The 21,880-nt window shown below is 45.0% G+C and overlaps 3 protein-coding genes across 3 annotated transcripts; 1 reads left to right on the top strand and 2 right to left on the bottom strand.

Moving 5' to 3' along the window:
* The first annotated feature begins 1,810 nt into the window (after window positions 1-1,810).
* Window positions 1,811-7,158, top strand: slc35g2a (solute carrier family 35 member G2a). Its single transcript, XM_070980076.1, has 2 exons — window positions 1,811-2,111; window positions 5,575-7,158. The coding sequence occupies exon 2, from the start codon at window positions 5,601-5,603 to the stop codon at window positions 6,954-6,956; it is 1,356 nt and encodes a 451-aa protein (XP_070836177.1). The 5' UTR covers window positions 1,811-2,111; window positions 5,575-5,600; the 3' UTR covers window positions 6,957-7,158.
* A 2,315-nt stretch (window positions 7,159-9,473) lies between these two features.
* On the bottom strand, window positions 9,474-11,880 carry LOC139342592 (pentraxin-related protein PTX3-like). The gene is made up of 2 exons (XM_070979786.1): window positions 11,312-11,880; window positions 9,474-10,347 (listed from the first exon to the last, which is right to left on the bottom strand). The coding sequence occupies exons 1-2, from the start codon at window positions 11,445-11,447 to the stop codon at window positions 9,713-9,715; spliced, it is 771 nt and encodes a 256-aa protein (XP_070835887.1). The 5' UTR covers window positions 11,448-11,880; the 3' UTR covers window positions 9,474-9,712.
* Window positions 11,881-15,228: 3,348 nt separating this feature from the next.
* On the bottom strand, window positions 15,229-21,722 carry LOC139342541 (endophilin-B1-like). The gene is made up of 10 exons (XM_070979683.1): window positions 21,150-21,722; window positions 20,834-20,975; window positions 19,299-19,427; window positions 19,075-19,208; window positions 18,743-18,835; window positions 18,494-18,577; window positions 18,366-18,389; window positions 18,045-18,134; window positions 17,680-17,780; window positions 15,229-17,054 (listed from the first exon to the last, which is right to left on the bottom strand). Exons 1-10 carry the CDS (start codon window positions 21,204-21,206, stop codon window positions 16,454-16,456), a joined length of 1,455 nt encoding a protein of 484 aa, XP_070835784.1. The 5' UTR covers window positions 21,207-21,722; the 3' UTR covers window positions 15,229-16,453.
* Window positions 21,723-21,880: the final 158 nt, after the last annotated feature.

Here is a 21,880-nt window from a genome sequence, read left to right as displayed (position 1 = left end):
CAAATATCTGGGGCAATTAGTGAAGATGGAGAGACATATTTTACCTCTCATCATATGCGTATGGGTGCATACTGTATTTGATCTTAATACTGACCGCTGTGCATCTCCCATGGTCCCAGTGGAGATGTTGGCCAGCGAAAAGAGTAGCAGCAGCTGGAGGCTTCTTACAGTATGAAGGTCCCACCTAAGAGTGAACACAGCTGCATTTGGCAAAGGTTAATACAGCTCGAAACGAAGCGGCGCACGCAGGTGTTGCGGCAGCAGAATGTCAAAGCAATTACTGTCAGCTTGCAAATGGATGAAAGTGTGTGAGGTTCTGCAGCGTTTGTGGGTCAAGAACCTCACACACCGAGCTCCTTCAAAATCTGCCTCCTCTTTATCTAATCTCACCACTGCTACAGCATTACAGAATCAAGTCAAATTTTATTTTCTAGCCCAAAATCTACCAAGCCATGTGTCTATATGTGAGGAACGTGGATCCAGAAGGATGACTGAGCAATTTGGAGACCTTGTAGGAGGAAGGAGGACACACGAACACAGAGGAGGCAGCACAGCTTTCACACTCAGAGGGAGATAGAGACATGATAACATGCAAACTGCATGTTGCATTACATTCAGATTTAAACTACATTACACAGCTGATTATGCGGACAGACACCTAAACTTTACACACACATGTCGACATGTTATTCCAGTCTTATTTCTGTGAAGGCTTTCCACAAGATTTTGGAACATGGCTGCAGGGATTTGCTCCCATTCAGCCACAAGAGCACGAGTGAGGTCGTCCAATGATGATAATGCCCAGCTTGCAGTTGTTATATCCCAAAGGTGCTGGATGGGGTTGAGGTCAGGGCTCTGCGCAGGCCAGTCAAGTTGTTCCACAGCAAGCTGGTTTCCATATGGATCTGGCTTTGTGTGCAAGGGCATTATCACGGTGGAACAAGAAATAAGACACATTCTTCTCTGAAGAAGAAGGAGGCATATTTTATTAATCCCTCAAGGGGAAACTCAGTTTTATTTTTACACACACAGGCCTGACATACACACATACACTAACAGGATTTATGCACATGACTTAATGTATGGAGAGATGTCAGATCGAGCAGTTAGGGGTTCAGCTGTTTGCACAAAAGCACCTCGGCAGTGCCCAGGAGGTGAACCCTAACCCACCCTACATTTCCCAAGTCCCAAGGCAAGTCCTAATTAACTGGACTTCTGCCATCCCAAAGGCTGTCACCAAAGCTGGAAGCACACTGTTGTCTAGAAATCTGCTTATTATATATCCATATGAGCACAGTGCAGTCTTAAATAATGAGTGTTTGGCCCGTCTGCAAATATGGGCCTGTGTGTAAAGGGTGTAAAGGCCATGCTATTGTGATTTAATGGTGCATATTCCCAAACTAATTAGCAATTAATCAAATTGCCACAAACCATACACATGAAAAAAATGGACTTTTGGGAGAGCTGATGTAAGAGTCCCGAGGCAGGATGGCAAAAAAATACCTAATTTGAATAAGAGGGAGATAAGAAAAAATCTATTTCTGTTCTTAAAACACACACACACACACACACACACATGAGTGGTTATGGTCTATGCCCCCCCCCCCCCAGATTCAACATAAGGGTCTCTCTCTCTCTCTCTCTCTCTCTCTCTCTCTCTCTCTAACACACACATACACACAGAGTGGGATGACATAATATACAAAGATCAGGAAGATATAGTGCTGGTGTCACGCATGCTCAGACGTTATGATTAGCCCCCCCCCCCCCCCCCTCTCTCTCTCGCTCTTTGACCAAGCTGAGGAGGAGCATCTGTATCAGCGCTCAGAGGGATGGACGTGCGGCAGCAGGTCGCCACAAAACCCACATCCCCCCCCGCAGAGTGAAGTGAAGGTGGCCGCAGGTGCCGCGGTCTGGCCGGGCTGAGGCGCGTCGCGGTGCCCTTGAGGAGACTTGCCGCAGGACAGAGACGAAGAGAGGGTGGTGGCAAGAGAAGAAGAAGAACAAATGGCCGAGGAGAGGTGATGGAGGTGGAGATGCTCGGTGAATGACTGAGGCTGACCGAGACTGAAGTTGAACCCGGCGGGATCCGCTGGTTTGCGGGAGAGCAGGTGAGTTGAGGCGGATGAGGCTTTTTTTTTTTTTTTTAAACACTAAGTGAACGCTGTAAATAACCCACCTGGTGGTTTATTGATCGGACCACGTTATGCAATAACACGAAATTGCAGCAGAACACTAACTGGGAAACAACCTGCAGACTCCGCCGGGGTTCATTGATTGACCGAGCTGTCGCGTGCCAATCTGCGGGCGCATGCGGAGCGTGAGCGAGCGCGCGCTTCTCGCCATTCAAGAATTCGTCATGAGTCACGGGTCGGACTGTCATTGCCGGTCACAACATAATACACACATACTGTTTGATGGATGCTGAAAAAAAAACAACCCTCATAGTGTGCCAGCGGCGGGGATCGAACCGTCGACTCCAGCAGAGATGTGATGTTTTGTCGATGTTAAACCACTGTTAAACTGACTCACAACACGTACAGCACAACGCTCCTGTTTCCCACCGTGTGTGTGCGCGTACGCGTGTGTGTGTGTGCGTGTGTGTGTGTGTGTGTGTGTGTGTGTCAACCCTCTGGCGTCACAGGGGCGCATCACCGAGGAACCGAGATAACCTTGAGAATAACATCTCTCTTAGAGAGAGATGTTAACTATGCACACCCACTCACTTAAACACACACACACACACACACACAGATGGATTTACTCGATAAATATAACAGCCTTAAGCAAAAGACACACACCCACATATATTATATATATATTTACATCAAGTGATAGGTTATGCAATATATTAGATTTCATCAGTTTTACATCTGCATCATGCTTTCAGGCTGTTCGATTATTAATAGTGCTGGAGTGCCATTCATAAAGTGATTGTCCTATTAATAGTCCATATCAAAGATGTTATTGCTTTTAAAAGCGTGTAAGACTATAGAAGATGCACATAAACGCACCAGGAGGACGGTGAACAGTTGTTTTTTTTTCTCCTGTCTGATTCAGCAATCAAAGCTTTACCTGCTGCTGGCCGCACTCTGTGCAGGTTTGGTGTCGGCTCGTAGCAGCTCAGTTTAAGGTTGTGTAAGGTGTGAAACAAGCTTTGGAGAGCAGCAGCAGTGGCGGCGGCAGCAGCAGCACTGCAGAGGTAGGCTGCATCATCCAGAACAGTAAATATTACTGAGTGAGAAGAGTCAGACAGGAACATCCTGATCTCTTTTGGCTCTTTGTGGTTTCACAGAGCAGCAGATCAGGTTTCCATCTCTCTGTCTACCATTCAGTGAGAGTAAATGATGACATCTCCTCAAGTGTCATCAGTGAAAACTCATCCCTGTGGTTATTTTTTTTACTTTATTCAGCGGGCGGTGGAGTTGTGAAACCAAGCCACAGTTGCAGTCAATCCAGATTGAAGCACCATTATTTTAGTGCTTTAGTGCTAGAGGTGATGTGAGACAGAGTTAATTGAGGCTGAACAGTTGGAAGAATAATTCACTTTCAAGTCTGTACTACTTTTTCAACTCATATTTTAGAGCGATTTTGCCATCAGCCAGAGGGAAGCACACAGCTGAAGCCAGCACTCACACCATGACCCTCCGAGCTGTTGTAATTTGTAACAGGGCAGTTCAGGCTGATTCGTGGGAAAGCTCAACATCTCCAGGGAGAGTAAAGGCCTTCCAGGCAGCCACAAATTCACTGGCTCCCCATGCTACTACCAAATCAAAAGGACTGCACCACCAAAGGTGTGAGCAACAGCAGCGAGCTGCCTGCTGCAGCCGGATCATTCATCCTGACCTTTAAACTCAGGAAAATACAATGAAACTGGAATGCTGTTAAGAGCCTGATGCGCCTTTGCCATTCCTGTGTGGTAATTGGGTGATGTGATGAGGGCCTATATATTTTTCTGTCAGAGATTTGGTCACACAGGTTATATGGTAGCATGCATAAGGTCATTGTGGGCAATCAGTGTGCAGGACTGCCTGTGGCAACATTTGGTTTTTATCATTGTGTATATGAGTTTTCAATTAATGTGATGACATAACCTAGTTTGTCAGCTGTTTAATTTGCTACGATAGATTTGCCACAAACAGATCTTTGAGTTATTTTATCCATAAACCGTCTATCTTTCGTGATAAACATCATATCATATGTAACATTTCTTACACTGTGATCAACGATTTCATCCATGCTGCACATTGCTGGTATTCTCATGTATTCTTTTAAATGTTTGGCGCTGTCCTAATTTGGCATGCTAACACGTTGAACATGGTAAACATTAGCATTTAGCTCAAATCACCGCAGTGCCTAAGTGGAGCCGCACAGGGAGCATGGCTGCAGACGGTTAACCCTGTTGCTAAATCACATGTTGTGACTGAATTGCCACTTAGATTGAGTGTGTGCATAGTGAAGGTGTGTTTCACTTGCTGTGATAATGTGACGTTCAGTTCATTGCAAATAACAGCTCACAAATTCTTCATTCATAAGAAATATTGCAAGAAAAACAGCACCTATTATTCTGCTTTATTCATTTGACTATTGTTTATGTAATTTTTTTTTAATAGCAGTTCTACAGAGTGCAAGAAGTACTGGCAGAGTACATGCTTCTATACTTGCACATGTATGAAATTCTTTTGTATACAATGAAGACAAGAAGCCACATTACTGATGAGTAATACTTTGCAACCCCAGGAAAACTGTACTCTTTGCTCCATGTGCCTCTGCATGAATAAATATTCCACATTCCCAATGAAACCGGGGGGCTGCTGAGCGTTTTACAACCTGAAATGCAGCAGTGGGTATGTGCTGTATAGCACCTGCATGACTGTATTGTTCTGCTGCAGAGACATATTACTACATCAGTTATAGGTCAATCATCCGTGGAGCAGGACCTTGAAGGGAAAAGTTACAAAGTCGGAGAAAAGAAAGGGGGGTGAGGCACGGGATGCGTGATTTGTATGCCTGTTATTTCTGTAAAATCTGACAGATCTAACATTTTGACAGACAGAGAACTGATGCGAACAATGCTTCTATATTTCCCCTGCATGAATGTGTAGAGTGAGGGAGGGGAAGGGAAGGAGAGAGACAGAAAAAGTAGACAGAGAGAGATAAAAGACAAATGAGGCAAGAAGCACTTGCTTACGTAACTGTCATTGGCAACAATCTCTTACTACCCTTGAAGGTCATGTCGTCCAAGAAGACGAAAAGGAGCAATAATAGCTGTGCTAATCTGCCATTATGGTGCTGCACGACTCTGCTAATATGAACTTTATGTGAACTCTAATCACACAGGAAAAACAATTAAACTGGTGATTGCTCAGACGGGCAGAGCTTACGTACATTCGCTACCAAACACGGGGGGCACATGGGAGGATGTGAGTCACTCATATTGTTATCCGGGATATTAAAGATATATGAGATATCATGCAGTATCCCGGAGAGGGGCAGCATGAGGGAAAAAAACGAGTGTGTGTGTGTAAATATATTTTATGTGGCTCTAAACATGTCCTTTCTCGTCTCTCGTAGGTGTCTGTCTTCATTAAAGTTTTAAAATGGAGTCCACTCACCTCCTGGGCAGCTCTAAGAAGAGAGTAAAGATCCACCCTCACACTGTCACAGCCAAATACGCCACGCACACCCCCTACTCCCCTCAACCTGGGGTACACACCCACTTCCCCCAGCCTGGGGATGAAGGCTACGATGACGCACCGTCTTTTGAGGACTTTGGCTCCTTCCTGGAAGAGACGTCCGACAGGAAGCAGCTGACGGAGGGCAAGAGGTGGCCTTTGACTCTGTTTGGCTCCAAAGACAGAGATGCCACCGTCAAACCTCAGGCTGCTGGGGGAGGAGATGGGAGCGAGGCGGGAGCCAGAGCAGCAAAGGGGTCAGGGAGAGGGGTAGGGGAACAGCTGGCCAGTTTTGGAGAGGCTTCTGTGTCCGCGTCTCGGCTCACCTGGGTGGGGCTGGTCGGTGCGGCGCTGGCTCATGGCTGTTTGATTGTTCTGACCCGCCTGGCCTCCGAACACTTCAGCCTGGGCCCCCTGTTTCTGCTCTTGGTTCGGTCCATCGTCCAGCTGCTCTCTGTGGCTGTACCACTGCACAGGGGGGAGAACCCATTCGGACCAGAGGGGTATCGTCTACGTCTGCTCTGCTACGGCATCGCCTACTCTCTCTCTCTCTGCTGCGCCTACTCCTCCCTGACCTTCGTCTCTCCTGGAAACGGCATGACGACCTGGCGCCTGTCGACCACGGCGCTGTCGGCAACCCTGGCCTTCCTGCTCTTGGAGGAGAGGCTGGGACTGGCCGACGGGATCACCATAGCTGCAGGACTGTGTGGTTTGGGGCTTGTGTTGCTTCCCACAGAAGACGAGAGCAACTCAGGTGCACCGACTAGCCCGGTTGCGTTCTGGAGGGGTGCGTTCGGCTGGTCTCTGTCGGCCCTCGCGGGGCTGTGGATGGCTCTGGCGCTGGTTGGGTATCGTTCCCTGAAGGAGAGGGTGGGAGTGGGTACAGCTTTGTTCACCGTGAGCTGGACGGGCTGCCTGCTCGCCCCGGCCTCCTTGGTTCTGCTCCAGGAGGGATGGTCTTGGCCTGTGAGCGCCCCAGCCTGGGGCGTGGTCCTGGGCCTGGTCGCCTGCTCGGTGGCAGCTTTTCTGGGAATGACGCACGCCCTCACCCGACTCCACCCGGCTCTGGTCTCCGCCTCTCAGAGCCTGGAGGTACCTGTCGCCATGCTGCTGCATCTGGCCGTGCTGCCATTGGCTCCCACTGCGCCAGAAGTCGTTGGGAACGTGATGGTCATACTGAGCGTTGGTTGGCTGGTGGCGATGAAGCTGCTACCCTCTCGCGGGGGAGGGCGCCGCCAAAGGGAGGAGTACGAGGAGATTCTGGACTCACCCATCAAATAGACAACTCTCCACTGCACACCGTCTCTTCCCCTCACTCCCTCCCTCATGACATCAGTTCCAATGTACATAAGAGACTGTTAAATGTTTATTGGAGCTTTATCTATTTTGTATTGTCCTTTTTGCTTTTGGGAAAGTGCCAATATTGTGTTGTGTGTTATAGTGACTATGTGACGTGATATTAAAATCTCTCTGATGAACACAACCCATTCCTGTAGCCCCTTGTAATCAGTATCTCGCCTCCTTAAGAGTGCTTGTGTGTGTTTGCGTATATTGGCTACACTTCACAAGACTGTAATGTCAGTCGCTTTTACCAGCCAGCTGAGGGTTAGCCAAGGACTGATGCCATCTATTTGGCTGCTGGCAAGAGAGAGAGAGAGAGAAAAGACAGGAAATGGGAGGAAAGAGAGAAGTGCGAGAAGATAAATGGTGGGTAGAGAGGGACAGGATGATGGGATTGGCATACAGATAAGAAGCAGGAGAGAAAGGAGAGTGATGGCAGATGACGAAACGGAGATGAAAGAGAAGGAAGCCAGGGCAGAGAGCGAGGCCGATGGCGGCTGGGTATTGTGCTGTGTCTGGCCAGCTGGCTGATAAAAACATCGGTCTATGAGTGAGGAACAGTTGTTATGTCTAAGAACGACCTGTCAGACACTCACGCACCGTCACTCTGCTTTTCTTCCCTCATCATCAGCCTCCTGCCCCCCCCCCCCATGTCTCTTTTTCTCTGTTTTCCAAATGAATGAAGCAACAAAATGAAATATGACAAATCTTCCATTCACTAAAATCCCCACACAAACTGCACAGATGGAGACCTTTAATGATAACAAGTGCACCTGCGCTGAACAGACCCCCGTGTGTGTGTGTGTGTGTGTGTGTGTGTGTGTGTGTGTGTGTGTGTGTGTGTGTGTGTGTGTGTGTGTGTGTGCTGGATATGATGCAGAAACAGGTGTAGCAGGCAATCTGGACATGAGGTATAACTACTATCCTTGTTACTCCACCTCGACGCTCCTCTGATTTTTGCTTGTTGTGAAGAAAAAAGACTTAAGATCTTGCCTGTTATTCTCCACACAGCTGCAGATTTACAAGGAAAGGTGCACGCACACACACATACACAGCGACGCAGACACAAGTATGCATTCATGCCACGGTTGTGAGCATTTCATTAGTGAAAATACTCATGTGATGTCAGCCTGCTGGCCTAATTAAACGCACATACGTTTCAAATGTTCTTTGTTGCCCAGAGGTGGACTGTGACTACATACATTTAGTCACACAATCATGAAGTACTTGTACCTAACGTGTGTACTTCCATTTTATGCTACTGCATACTGCTACTACATTTTAGAGGAAAATAATGTACTTTTTTACTCTACAGGTTAACATTTTACATACAATATATGACCATTTTGTAAATTATGATGTTTTGCTATAAACTACTACTATACTACTATACTGCTTACAGGTGAATATAATAATTCTAATTATATGGTATGTAACAATCTATCACTGACTGGGGTCTTTCTGCTGCAGAACACCTCTGGCAAATTTTGCAGATAATACTTTTAGCGCAGTATTTTGACACTGTGATACTTTTACTTAAAGGACCAGTATGTAGGATTTGGTGGCATCTAGCAGTGAAGTTGCAGATTGTAACAGAATTACCTGTTGCTTCGCCCCTCCTGTTCCAAGCGTGTAGGAGGATCCGCAGTGACCATGAAACTTGTGGAAACATGAGGCGCTCTCAGGAGCCAGTGTTTGGTTTGTCCGTTCTGGGCTACTGTAGAAACATGGTGGAATCCGTGGAAGAAGACCTGCTCCATCTGCAGAAATAAAGAGCTCATTCTGAGGTTACAAAACAGATTTTCAGGTGACGGCAAGCTCATGAAAACATACTTATATAATCGTTTTCTGCTAATAGATTCTCCTAAATCCCACACACTGGAGCTTTATGTTAAGGATCTGAATACTTCTTCCATCACTGAAGAAATACTCACCCTTTTCTCGCTTTCTGCTTCCTCGTTTGCTCAGTTTCCTCTGTGGCTCTAGTAAAAATCCACAAAACTAAAGCATAAATATTTAAAAAATGAATGAAGAGGTGATCTGGGACTAAAGACTGAAACTATAAAATACATGGAAAGTACCTTCAGTCACCACCAGCCACTGGCCACATATGTGTGTGTGTGTGTGTATGTGTGCGCGGCTGCGGGAGGGATGGGCTGCTGTGTAACAGCTGTGGCAGGCTTTCATAAATCAAAAACACTCGGAGCATTGTTAAGTCGCGGCCTCTTAGCATACAGACTCTTAAAGCAGCTAATGAGAGGGTGAGGTCTGCCCAGAATTAATCACGATCCAAAACCTTTCACACACTTTTTTGCGGTTGTGGGTATTTGCAGACATCGCCACAACTACACAAACACTGAGGTAGTGGTGCAAACTCTGGCACGTGCCCGGATGCACTGACTCAGACAAATGAAAGTGTAGGCATGTGCATAAACACATGAAAATGAGTTGATTACTATGTGGGAGGAGGGAGGAAACCTTTCCATGAGGCTGATTAGGTTGTTTAATAAGTTTTTATTAATTATAGTCAACCCACAACATTTATGGTACATTTAAATTCATTGTCACCAGAAATAAACAAGCTTTATTGTAGAAAAGGCCCTTTAAGAGTGCATTAAAAAAACGAGTATGTGCAAAATCATCATCACTGGAGTGTCCCCAGTCAATCATGTATTATTTTTTTCCCTCTGGACAATTCATGTGTCTCCTCTGTCCTTCCTCAGTGTTCCTTCCTGCTCTATCACTCTGTTCAGCTGCAGGTGAACCTTCTGCAGCTCTGCTACTAGGGCAACCAGGGCTCTTTCCATTGTGGCCATGTCCAGAGGTGGACTCACTTCCTGTTCCGTCAGGACAGATGGGAATGGCTTCATCCCCGAGCCAGATGCTGCTCCCAAACCTTCAAGTGTTGGTTGCTGGCCCATTCTGCTGTCCGCTGCTCTCGATGGCACCACTCTGTGGCCTCTACCTTCCTCCAGCTGCTTCAGACGGGCATTTCCCTCATGGCTGCTGTGCAGGAGGTGCTGCAAGGTCACGTTTAACCTCCTCTCCCTCTCTGCTCCCTCTTCCCTGAGCTCCGCCAAGCCTTGTTGCAGCCTGACTCTCACCTGCTCTGCCTGCGCCCTGCATGCTGACTCCAGGCTGGGTAGACACTGCTGCCCTGTCCCCTTAGCAAGCTTGTCCACCTGGGCCCTGAGAGAGACCATTCCTCTACAGCACTGCTCCAGAGACTCCAGCAGCATGGTCTGCCTCATGTGGGAGTCCTCCAGAGCGATGAAAAGCTTGTCCCAGCGAGAGAACTCCGCAGCCTGGCATGGTGTGGTTGGAGTTTCTTCTGTAGACAACAACCACAGGGATGCATCAACAATACAGTCCCACTGTCAGCTGATAAGTTATTAACATTAACATAAACCAAACATATCCAAAACATCAACATTTATTTCATTTCTTTAATCTGGTTACGCTTAATTATCCAGCGTATTACAAATCTTGAATTACAGATGGACCTTATGTCTTTTGGACTGACTACATGTAGGTGCCGCTCCTTATGAATTATCTACATTAAACTCTGGTTTGCCCTTTGCTCATGGCAGCTATTAGTTGAGGTTTCCCTGCCAAAAAATTGGGTGTCCACCTGATAAAAGCAGGCGTTATAGCTGTTAAAAAGAGTCCCGACCAGCTTTTATGTATGCTCACAACATAGTCGCAATATACAATAAAGAACACAATATGCACTTTGTAATTTCACTCTTATAACACGCCCAGTTGATTTCTCCCACAGTGCCATCCTTAAAGTACCAGGAACCAGTTTTACTGTATTATTTGGCTGTACTGTTAAGTGTTACTGACTACACATACAATTTACATAGACACCACAGTAGTTGCATTACAACAACATTACAAACATTACATGTTGCGTTCACTAGGTTTTAATCTTAAATGTTGGTAGGATTTGAGGGATTTCAATTTCCAACATTAGTGTTTAGAGTTTTCTTGCTCTGTTTGCACACGCATGGAAGCTAAGCATCATCTGTATAAAAATGCACATGATAATGTGGACTGGCAGGAATGTTCTTGTCTGTGCATGTAGTGAACCAACAGCAGACCCTTGCAGGACGTGTTTACTTAGCTAATCTAGACTAGTAAATCAGAGTGTGTTGATGAATTTTTAATCAAAATGCCTCAGAATGATTTTATTGGCTTAACGAAATCAGGAACGGCAGCTGGAGACAAATTCTTCACAATGAGCCATCTGTCCAAACAGGAAAGGAACAAAAGGATAGATAAACAGAACTCACCCTCCCGCTGGGCCTGAGAGATCTCGTTGTCGTAGTTGTCGGCGTAGTTCCCTTCATACTCAGCCTCATTCACACACAAGGTTGCACCCACGAAGCCAAGCACACACAGCACCCGCCAGGTCGTCGACACATGCATGATGCAGCTCTGAATGTGCTGCTTTTCGCAGAAATATCTGGTAAGATCAGGTGTTTGTCACCCAGTTTTCCAACTGCTCTCTCTCCTCTTTTCTTCACCCCCTTTAAAGCTCCCCACACTGAGCCAACTGCTGTGGGTGCTGAGTTTATAGCCAGGGAGGAAGGAGGGGAGTTAAGGAGGGTGGGACGGAGGTGGGGGTGCTGTGGAGGTTGGGTGAGTAATGCTTCAGTGGAGGTAATGTGTCAAAAGTCAAAGTGAGTGGGAAATAGGGGCATTATGGGGAAAGAGAGGGGGAGTTACAGGAGAGTGGGGAATGCTAGGCTGAAAAGAAAATGATGGAGAGAGGAGAGCAACAGAGGAGTGAAGCGGGGGGAAAGGAAGACCCACCAGGTAGAAGAAAAACTGTTTAAACATGGATGTTTCAGATGCTTGAAAGAACTTTCTTTAAAACAAGACTATATGACATTTTAGGAACATCCATCACCTGCTACTGTACAGCCTCACATACAGGTCAGGTCTGGGTTTTAGCATTTAGCATTATCCTGCAAGTTTCATTTTCAAGGTGTCTGTGTGAGGTATTGAGGTAGGTAATTGTACTATGTAAAATCTCTTTCAGACAAATTTAAGTGTCTTCACTTAAATATCTCTGTATTATTAAAGATTTGAGGTTCAGCTTCATTGTCATTCATTGAAATGTAGTTGTCGCCTCCTTCAAGCTTTAGAAATTGCATAAATGACATAAGAAATCAAATTGGAAATAGAGAACATAGAAGGAAACGCTTCAGCAGTGGTAATAATGAAAGAAAACACTGTATTTATATAGGAAACTTACATTTATGTATATACCTGCATAGAAATGGGCAATATGTACAATATGAACTGATTTCTTCTTTTACAGTAGCCAAACTTGACCAAAATCTAATGATCCCTAAAAATAGATCATCTTTCATCAATAAAAGAAGGACACCATTATGATGGGCTTCATTCCTAAATCCCCTACAGCCATATTTACACTGTGTGCACAGGACATTTCAATCCTCACTCTCTCTCTGAGGTCTGTCGGCCTCTTCCAGTCCTCGCTCTGTGCATTGACACCAAATCCCTTTACCAAAAAAAGCTGCAACATCGCAGAATCTGTGTTATATTTTAAGCTTTCAATTAGCTTTTTTTTACCAGTTAAAATAAAACTTTGCTGCTCAGCAACACTGGCTGTGATTGCATTTTGTTGCCTGGTTACTTTGTCAATTAAACATTGCAGGAAGAAGAATTAGGAGTTATTGAACAGATGACTCTTAAAGACACAGGGCTCTGGTCAACAGGTGTTAAGAAGCAGAAGTAGGACATGTCAAGGTCAGAGGAAAAACCTTGACCTCTCTACTCTCTGCAGACGTCCAGGCTGAGCTCCCCCCGCAGATGTCAGCATGTCTGCCAGTGACTGTGTTTTATTTTCCCTGTCTGCTGGGCTCTAATTGTAGCAGAGGGACTAATTGGGGTGGGAGCAGGCAGGTTTATCTCAGGAAAAGAGAGAACCTGCAGAGGAAGAGGTAGACAGAAAGTGAGAGGTGGACAGTTGGTGAGGAAAGGTACAGAAGGACACAGGAAATTTGTAGGGTTTTTCCTTTCCTCATTGCAGCAAAAATACCTCACTGTGAGCAAAGGTGTGCATTTCCCTGGCCCAGTTTCACAAAAATGGAAGCAATTAGGATCCCATCAGGAGAGCATTAAATGTATATCCTAGACCTCACAGATGTGATTGGAAACTCAGTGTGTATACATGCCTGAATCAGCTGGTGATGTCATCTTCTGCTCATTGATGCCCACCTGAAGCATCCGCCTTTTATTTCTCCCTATAGGTCATCTTTCTATTTAGGTCATCATGACTCCATAAAAGAGGAGCTACATTTATCAGCAGCCACCAGACGCTGCTTACCACCCCCACCTGCACACCACACCTACAGCTTAGCTGTCACACAAATCACTCCCAGCTGGCAGCGAGGGGCAGGAGTGATGAGAGATGAAGGATGAAGAAGATGGAAAGGGAAATTGGCAGAGGGACGGACGATGCATGTTGGATTTAAGGAGGAAGAGGAGCAGATCTTGTCGTCTGGATGGTCCTGACAAAACCAGAGATGCAGAGGAAAATGGGACAATGGGTGGTGTCAGCAGAGCTCACATTAGCTAAAAACAGACGGTTTAAAACAGCAGCAGGACTTTAATGATGAACAAACCGCGGACTAACAGCAAAGTCAGCCAACACAGGCCAGTTTTATGAGAACTGGGTGTATCCTGTTTTTTATCCCCAATATGTAGGAAGGAGAGGAAACCATGGAGATATGACTGAATTACAGTATGCTGTAAAACAATAGAGCCATTGTATGAATATAGCCCATTTATAATAATGTGTAATGTTAAAAGGAGTGTATTAGTTGATGATTATGGTCTAGCTTAATGATTTCTAAAAACAGTGCAGTGACAGACACAGTTAAGAATCCAAATATTAGATATCAGAGCTAAAACAAGACTTTAACACTGTGGAACATGGCCTGCTGAGGCTGAGGTTACATGATCGCTCAGTTAGGACTCAATGTGTCAGAGTGAATGGGCACAGTTCAAACTGGCTTACTGTCCGAAGTGGAGTATCTCAAGACGTTGTGCTTGGCCCCTTTTAATTTCTCTTTAAATAAATAATTCAAGCTAAGAGGAAGCAGGTTGCCACCATCCTTTTACAGGTTGTTAATTATAGTCGTTAGTTGTACATGAACGTATCAGCACAGTTTTTCTGTGGGTTGGACTCAGGACATTGCAGCACATTTGATTTGTCACCAAATCAAAACCACTCACACCAACCAAAGCCTTCCTGTGTTCAGCTCCAGCCATGTGGAATAGGCTGGAAAAACAATTCAAATGGATTAATCCGGTATTTCTGGCAGAATTCAAAACCAGTGTAGTGAAATGGTACATGACTCTACATACAAACATTGTCTCTCTGTGCTCCTCAGGTAGAGGAAAGGACCAAGCCAAATATAATTAGAAACATCCCAATTTCCTTTATCTGATTTCATAACTCACTCATGTTAACCCGACCTGCAAAACAACATTTTAGCTTCCGCTTCCTTCCTGTATCACATGAGCAGAAAATCAGAGCGCTGCTGACAAACAAGGTTCATACCGGAAATTATAAAAACAAGTTGGAAACATACCAGGAAATTGCTGTATCAGTGTGGCTGAAAAGCACTCCTCTGCTCTTCTTTTGCTGAGTCATGGGAAAGCTGCAGGAACAAAACACGACTGAATCTGTTTTTAAGCGCTGGCTGTGCCTCGTGTGAGGCCCCTCGGACATACAGAGCTGATATAGTGCTGTAATCTAAGACATGATGGTGTTATTGAACTGCAGGCCTTCTAACTGTACTCAGATCAATATCACATAACCTGAGCTTAATCGATCTTATCTGCCTCAGACTGGAAAGAGGTGAAGAAGAGGGAGCAAAATAGATGCGCACACACATTGCATGTTTTTGGCGTGTTTGTGTACATGTTAATATTTTGAATATTACTACAATCAGTGAAGGAAGCAAAGCATTACTGCAAGCTTCACATTGTGTAAGCATAATTTTAAATATTACTAGACTTGCCCTGGGAAGCCTAATCAAAACCTCAACCTGGACATCGCTGTGTGTGTGAATCTAGGTCGGGAGGTTTGGCTGGTACGCCAGCAGCAGATCTGAACGGGGATTTAACAACAGAAACACCTCGACAGGAGAACAAAGACAGGATACACATTCGGTTTTGACTGACGTGACCTCAGAGTTTGCATATTTATTTCCACAGCTTCACATGGATCAAGAGAAAACTCCAGCCTCGCACTGACATCAGCTTGATGTACATGTGACTGAATTACGACTGCGTTTACACGCTTTCAAACTGGCAGCAGCTACAACAGAGAATACTGCTATCCATACAAACACACACACATCTTTACGTATTGGGACAAAAGCGTAGAGCTCAGAGCTGGAGGGCGATTACATCAGTAGGACCAGAGCTACATTTGGTGTGTTTCCATCCAGGGTCCCCAGAGCAGACCCACACCACAGCAGAGCAAGCCTGCTCTCACAAAGAAAATGAACAACATCTGGACATGGAAAGTTCTACCCGTTTCACCTAGTGAGGGATTTAAGGGGGTAAAAGGGTAAAAGTGAATATGTGATTTGAGTGTGTGTGTTGGGGGGAAAACACCCACACTATGTATAGGGAAAATATTTTATACTGCAGCATAAAGGTCCTGTTCAGCTTGGTGTTTTGTCACCTCTCTGGACTTCCCAACACACACACAAGTAACAAGGTTCGTATGGAAAATGACCTCAACTTGTACCAAAATGAGTCAGGAGGTGGCAGAGTCAGAGTACATATACACACACCTCTCTTTAAAGGTGTCACAGGTTTGGGGAAGCCGTAAACATGGGTCACTGGCAGACTTGGACACGGAGACACTCACATGGGAAGACGGACGCACACATACACTTGGCACAAAGCGTCGTTAGTTCTCTCATTTTAGCTAAATGTAAAAAATGAGGATTTAGTTCCACAGACTGACGATTTACAATCGCGCACGACAAATGTAACAGTCAGGCCTCGTCTCCCGGCCTGAGGCGAGGAAGTATTACACATCCACTGAGAGACTGATGCTCGGCAGTCAACGTTTTCACACAACATGAATAATATATGAATATGGCTAAAGGCTACATTAATTGTGGCACTATATCACGTTTAGAAAAATAAGCACTTTCACAACCACTTCACATTATCTTGCCTATGGGATTAATTAAAGTTAGTTTTAACTGCACCACATGTTACAATGATTGTGTATCTGTTCCTTTCTAATACAGTCCGTATTCTTGGATCTCCAATCCCGTTTACCGCCGGACGAACTCAGCTGGAGCTCCGAGCAAAGTCCATCCCTGCTCACATGTCTTTGGCCTGGCGCCAAATCCCCCACCAGACATCTGTCTCTATTGAACCACAGCCTGACTGTCTGATGATGACTCCAGGACATCTACACCATTAATGATGGGCAGCTCTACTGTTTCACTGGTTGGTTGGGGCTCAGCTGCCATGCCATTGGTTGTCAGGGTCTCTACAACCACGTTGTCGGTCGTTAAGGTCTCACTAGCTACTGCGTTTGCAGCGTGAGACTCATCTGAGGTTGCGCCGAGTTCGGAAGGTGGGCCAGCTGTTGTCAGACTACCTGCACCATTGCTCACTGCAGCTGCTGCTCCGTCACTCGATCTGCTGAGTGTCGAGATCCTGCCTGTTGGGTCACTGACTGAACGTTGGCTGGCTGCCTGGCCATCAGCGGAAAAGGTGTTGTTGTTGTTGTTGTTATTTGTCTGATGGGGGAGCTGCGAGGTCACAGAGGTTTCAGTTCCGGGCGGTGAACTTAAGGTCCACGAGTCCTGGTCGAATTCTGGAAGTTGGTGGACGACTACGGGAACTGGAGTGACTTGATTTAACCCGACGGGCTCATTGGCTTCGTGGTTGCTTGCTGATGGCTGATTAACTGCATTACTGACTGCTGACTGCCAGTTATTGGAGCAGAGGACAGCTGGAATGCTGTAAAGAGAAGCAAAATCACAAGCAACCAAAATGAATTTGCTTTAAAAATGATTCTCAATAGTCTTGTGCTCTTCGGGAGACCAGATGTCCTGGCTCCGGCAAATACATCTTTCTAGCAAAGTTGGGCATCTTCTTTGCCAACTGGGTTACAGCTTTGAATAATAATAAAACAAAAAATGGATTGCACCCCATGTTGTGCGAAAGATGTACATTTTGCAGTGGTATTTAGCTTCTGAATTGGCCGTTTCTGTTGAAAATAGCTTTAAGTCCTTTTTGCTCGCTCAGAGTGCAGTTTGAAAACCCCATATCTCAAAAATATTAACTTTTATGAGCTTCAGAAAAAAGCAGCGCTTTTTCTGTTTTTTATTATTATTTTTATAAAGATTAAGAAATAAAATTTTTTTTTCTCAACCCATTAAGGAATGCTTCATTAAAACCCTCATAATTGGAGGCACATGGTTTTCACTGGAAAGCTCGATTAATGCTGTGTGAGAAAACTGTCAGAAAACTTAACTCTAAACTTTAAACTCATATTGGTGTTTCCAAAACAACGTGGGACTTCCATGCTTCAGTTTCGCCATATCAAGATTTAGTCCCCGGGTTGAAAACCAGCGGTACACACCTGGCCAGCTGTCTCTGAAGCTCCTGAGCGTGTTGGTTACACTGGTCGAAGTAACAGGCCTGAGCCTCCACAAAGTCCATGAGGCTCCGCATGTGGTTGGTCTGGAAAACAACAACACAAGTCACATAAACCACAAGACAGATGATCGACATGAAGAGTTAAAACAATCTGTTAAAAGCGACATTTTAACAGAACGGATTCTCTCTATGTGAGGAGATATTCATTGGCACACTAGAGTAAATTTCTATTTCCTAAAACAGAAAACAACATAGAGTTTTGCCGTGCATTGGTTATTTTGTTGTGTATGTACTGTACGAGTATACAGCTCATGTTAGAATTTATATCATACACATTCATATACACACATGAGTGTTGCTGATTCCTTCCACGACTCGTCTTGTCATTTCTGACTGCCGATCGAACAGACTCTGATAGATCCTCAGCTCCATCTCTGCCTACACACACACACACACACACACACACACAAAATAACCGTTATATGGTCTTTCTAATTATGCTGAGCTTTTTTTCTGAAAATTTCCCATTAGCAAAATCCAAATCCCTGAAGGGCTTAAGTCTAAATGAACTAAACAATAGAGAGAAAACTGCTATTGGACAACACAATGTGCTATACAATTCTAGAACTGCTGGATCCTGCATGCATGCAACGATAAACATGAACTCACCTGAGAGATTTCCTGAGCCCATATCTGATTGGATGAGAGAGACAGAAGAGGACAAATGACTTACTCAAGGACCAAACTGCAAGCTTGGCTGTGTCCGTCAGTGTTCATGTCGTTTTAGCATCACTGACCTTTAGCCATTTAACACGCAGGAAGCTGAACATGTAGGAGACTTGAGACAAGTAGTCATCGTCCAGTGGGTTTGCATTCAGGTTCTGATAACGGATGTGAAAAAGCAGGAAAGTGCAATGAAAGGACATTATATTAGATTTTTGGTGTGTTTTTGGATTGTGCAGGTATGACAAACACACTGAAGATAACTGATATGTATTTAAAGCCAGTGTTTCTAATCAAGTGAAGGTTGAGACACCATAACTCACTCTGGCCTCTCGGTCGGCCTCGTGGGCTTTCCTCAGCCTGGTCTGTGCTATGTCCAAGTCCAGACGCTTATTCACCAACATCCGGCTCTCATTCTATGAAAAAACACACACACACACACACACACACACACACACACACACACACACACACACACACACACACACACACACACACACACACACACTTATTAAAAAAAACATGGATACAAACCATTTAAAACACAGATTCCAGAAGAAGTAACTGAGAGTGAGACATCTAAAATCTGCAATTAAGTGCTTCAATCACAGTGGTGTAGGGTGTGTGTGTGTGTATTTGTTCATGCGTGTGTTACCTGTATGTTTCTGTATTCCTCCTCAGTGAAACTCTTCAGAGGGGTGAGAAAGTGGATGTTAGTGCTTTGGACAAAGTTCTTCTCCGCCTCGCCAAGCCGCTTATGAGCCTCTCCACACCTGAGCAGAGCCATTCCTGAACACATTAATTGTGCGTTATTGTTACCAAGCACCTCTGCAACATATTCACTGATGTGATGTAAACCATATCATATCATGTACTCACCATAGGGTGTGTTGGAGCCTATCTCCAGACCAGCCTGGGTCATTTGGTCACACAGCACCTCATGTGCACGAGGACGTGGTGGGACGCTCCAGTCCAGATGCTCGTACAGCCGGTCCTCTAACCGTGCTCCTGTTCATCACAGATCAGAGCGCTCAATTCAGGTTCCAGGGTTTTGGGGCCCTGTGTACACCTGACATTAACCTGCATCTTGAGTGATCTGATCACAAGTGGACAGCCTGAAGTACAGGTGTGAATGCAAATGCTATGTCTAAAGTGCATCTTACCTGCCCAAATTCACCATTTACACTAAATTCGTGAAAAAGGACAATTTCATTGATGGTAAACAAGTTAAACAGTAAACAGTAACCATTATAGGCTACTTCTCTGTCACCTGTGGGGAAAGTCCACAGACTCCATAAATAAAAAAAAGATGCTCAAGCTCAATGTTGTCAGTTGTTGAGTTAGGGTAAGCTGTGGTCACTTGCAAGGCATTTGGAAATGCATTGTAAAGCCAGGTGTGGACTTAGACCCTTAGAGCTGTCCACCTCTGACCGGATCACCCAAGATGCAGGGGTAAACAAACAAAACCTCATGAAACACCTTAGAATTGGTCTCAAAAGCAGGTGTCAGGATAGGGCACTTTAAAAGGACATTAACAGTCAAAGCATCCCGTTAAATATCACTAAAAAGGCTACTTGATCAGTAGGTAGTTGCTTGCCATAAGCCCATGAGGTAAACCTCAGGAAAACAGCAACTATTCTTCAGCGAGACTAAAAGCCCTCGGTCCATAAACATGACATGATCTGCAAATATATTCTTGACAAACAAACATACAAGATTATTATTTCTGGCAGCTGAATGGCCCCTTTATTTGATAGGTTACAGACCACATCCACTGGTAATTCCATTATGCGAGGTAATTGGATTCAAACAGGCAAAAGAAAGACCATCCCGACTCATCTGAACAGGCCAATTACAGTCAAAGCAAACAGAAGAGCGCAGACCGTAGGAAGGCAAATGGAGCTGAAACACTGGGTCCCAGAGGTAAAACCTTAGTCATCATTCAGCGCTTTTAAGGAGACCATAATGGCTGGCCTGGAGCCCACTTGTTGCTGATGTCTGCAGCTGGTTGTGATTTGATGATGATGAACATGATGAACATGATGATGGTGGCTTTATCAGGACAAAATGTGTAAGTCAATTTATCTGGATGTGCAGTACAACACAGTAAATGTACAAGTAACACATGCGGGACGCTGACATGAATTATCATTGAAACCACACCAACACATTTAATGACTTCTTATACATAAATACAGGTAGATCATTTCTCTCCATGTACAAGAGAGGTAAGTATAATGGAGTATAATGGAAATGTACTGCGTATTAGTGACTTAGTTAAGACATGAACTAATTCGGACAAAAACAGCGATAACATTTGGTGTCAATGATTAAACTGAGACTTCATAAATGAGGTGCTTGCGGACCACTTCAAAAAATAAATACGAATAAATAAACCATTTTCTGTCTCTCACCGGGGTTGGGCTGCAGTAAAACCTCAGTCTGGGAGATTATCTTGTCCGTCCAGATCTTGGTTGCGTCTGCCCGGGCCAGGAGCTCCTCTAGCCCGGGGTCCAACTCTGTCTTGTCCGCCTGGCCAAGACTCTCCCCCGTGTACTGCCGTGGAAGAATAACACCACAACTACTTAAAAAACCCGCTACGCACTTATTACTTCATCATTTTCTTAAAGAACTACAGTACAGTGCTGCTCAATAACAATAAATCGCTGACCACATGTAATTTTTTGACTAATTAACATGTCGCATGTGTTTTTCTGGTGGTCTTTTTACCTGAACAGCCCGGTTGATGAACTGACCGGCATCCACAGCCAACCGCGTCAAATCCATGGCAACGTCTCCAAGGTCGCGCGCTGTCCTCACTGCTCACGACAGAACGTCACCAGTCCAAAGCTAACGTTAGCGTTAGCTAGAAAAAGCACAGTGACCAACAAAAGCCAGCTGACCTCGTCATGGCCTCGACTGTTTACCACCACTCCGTTTGCCAGATTACGGTCCGTTAACACCGACCAGACGAGCACATGAAGACGACGGAAGCACCTGCGTGAGCTGCTGAGTTTATCCTCCGGCCATGCTGAGCGCTCCCTCCCACAAGTACAACTGGTCTAACGTTACACCCTCGGTTTGACCGTAACGGCTGACATTCAGTAAATCAGCGTCTATTCATTTATTCGGTTATCTCCGTTTTCCTGTAGGGTTTTGAATTTGCTGCCTTAACCGCTGGCATCACTGCACCGTGTAACGGAAACCTGAAAACACTAGTCTATTGGACAGCTAACTAGCTGTACACATACTGGCTTTGGTAGCGGTCTTTAACCGGGTGAAAACACGGACAAAAACATAACTGAAGGTATCATAACGGTAGAAAAAAGAGCGTCCATACTTCCTGTAGCGACTTTCATAATAAAAGCATAATCCCAACACACCCACACGACTCAATGACTAAACATAAAAAAAAAACAAGACATTAACAGCAAAATGTAACTCATCATTTGGTACTTTTC

This window comes from Chaetodon trifascialis, chromosome 14 (genome assembly GCF_039877785.1).
Source record: "Chaetodon trifascialis isolate fChaTrf1 chromosome 14, fChaTrf1.hap1, whole genome shotgun sequence".
In the NCBI taxonomy this organism is placed as follows: Eukaryota; Metazoa; Chordata; class Actinopteri; order Chaetodontiformes; family Chaetodontidae; genus Chaetodon; species Chaetodon trifascialis.
Note: the sequence above shows the minus strand (reverse complement) of the source record. Positions and strands in the feature narration are given on the sequence as shown.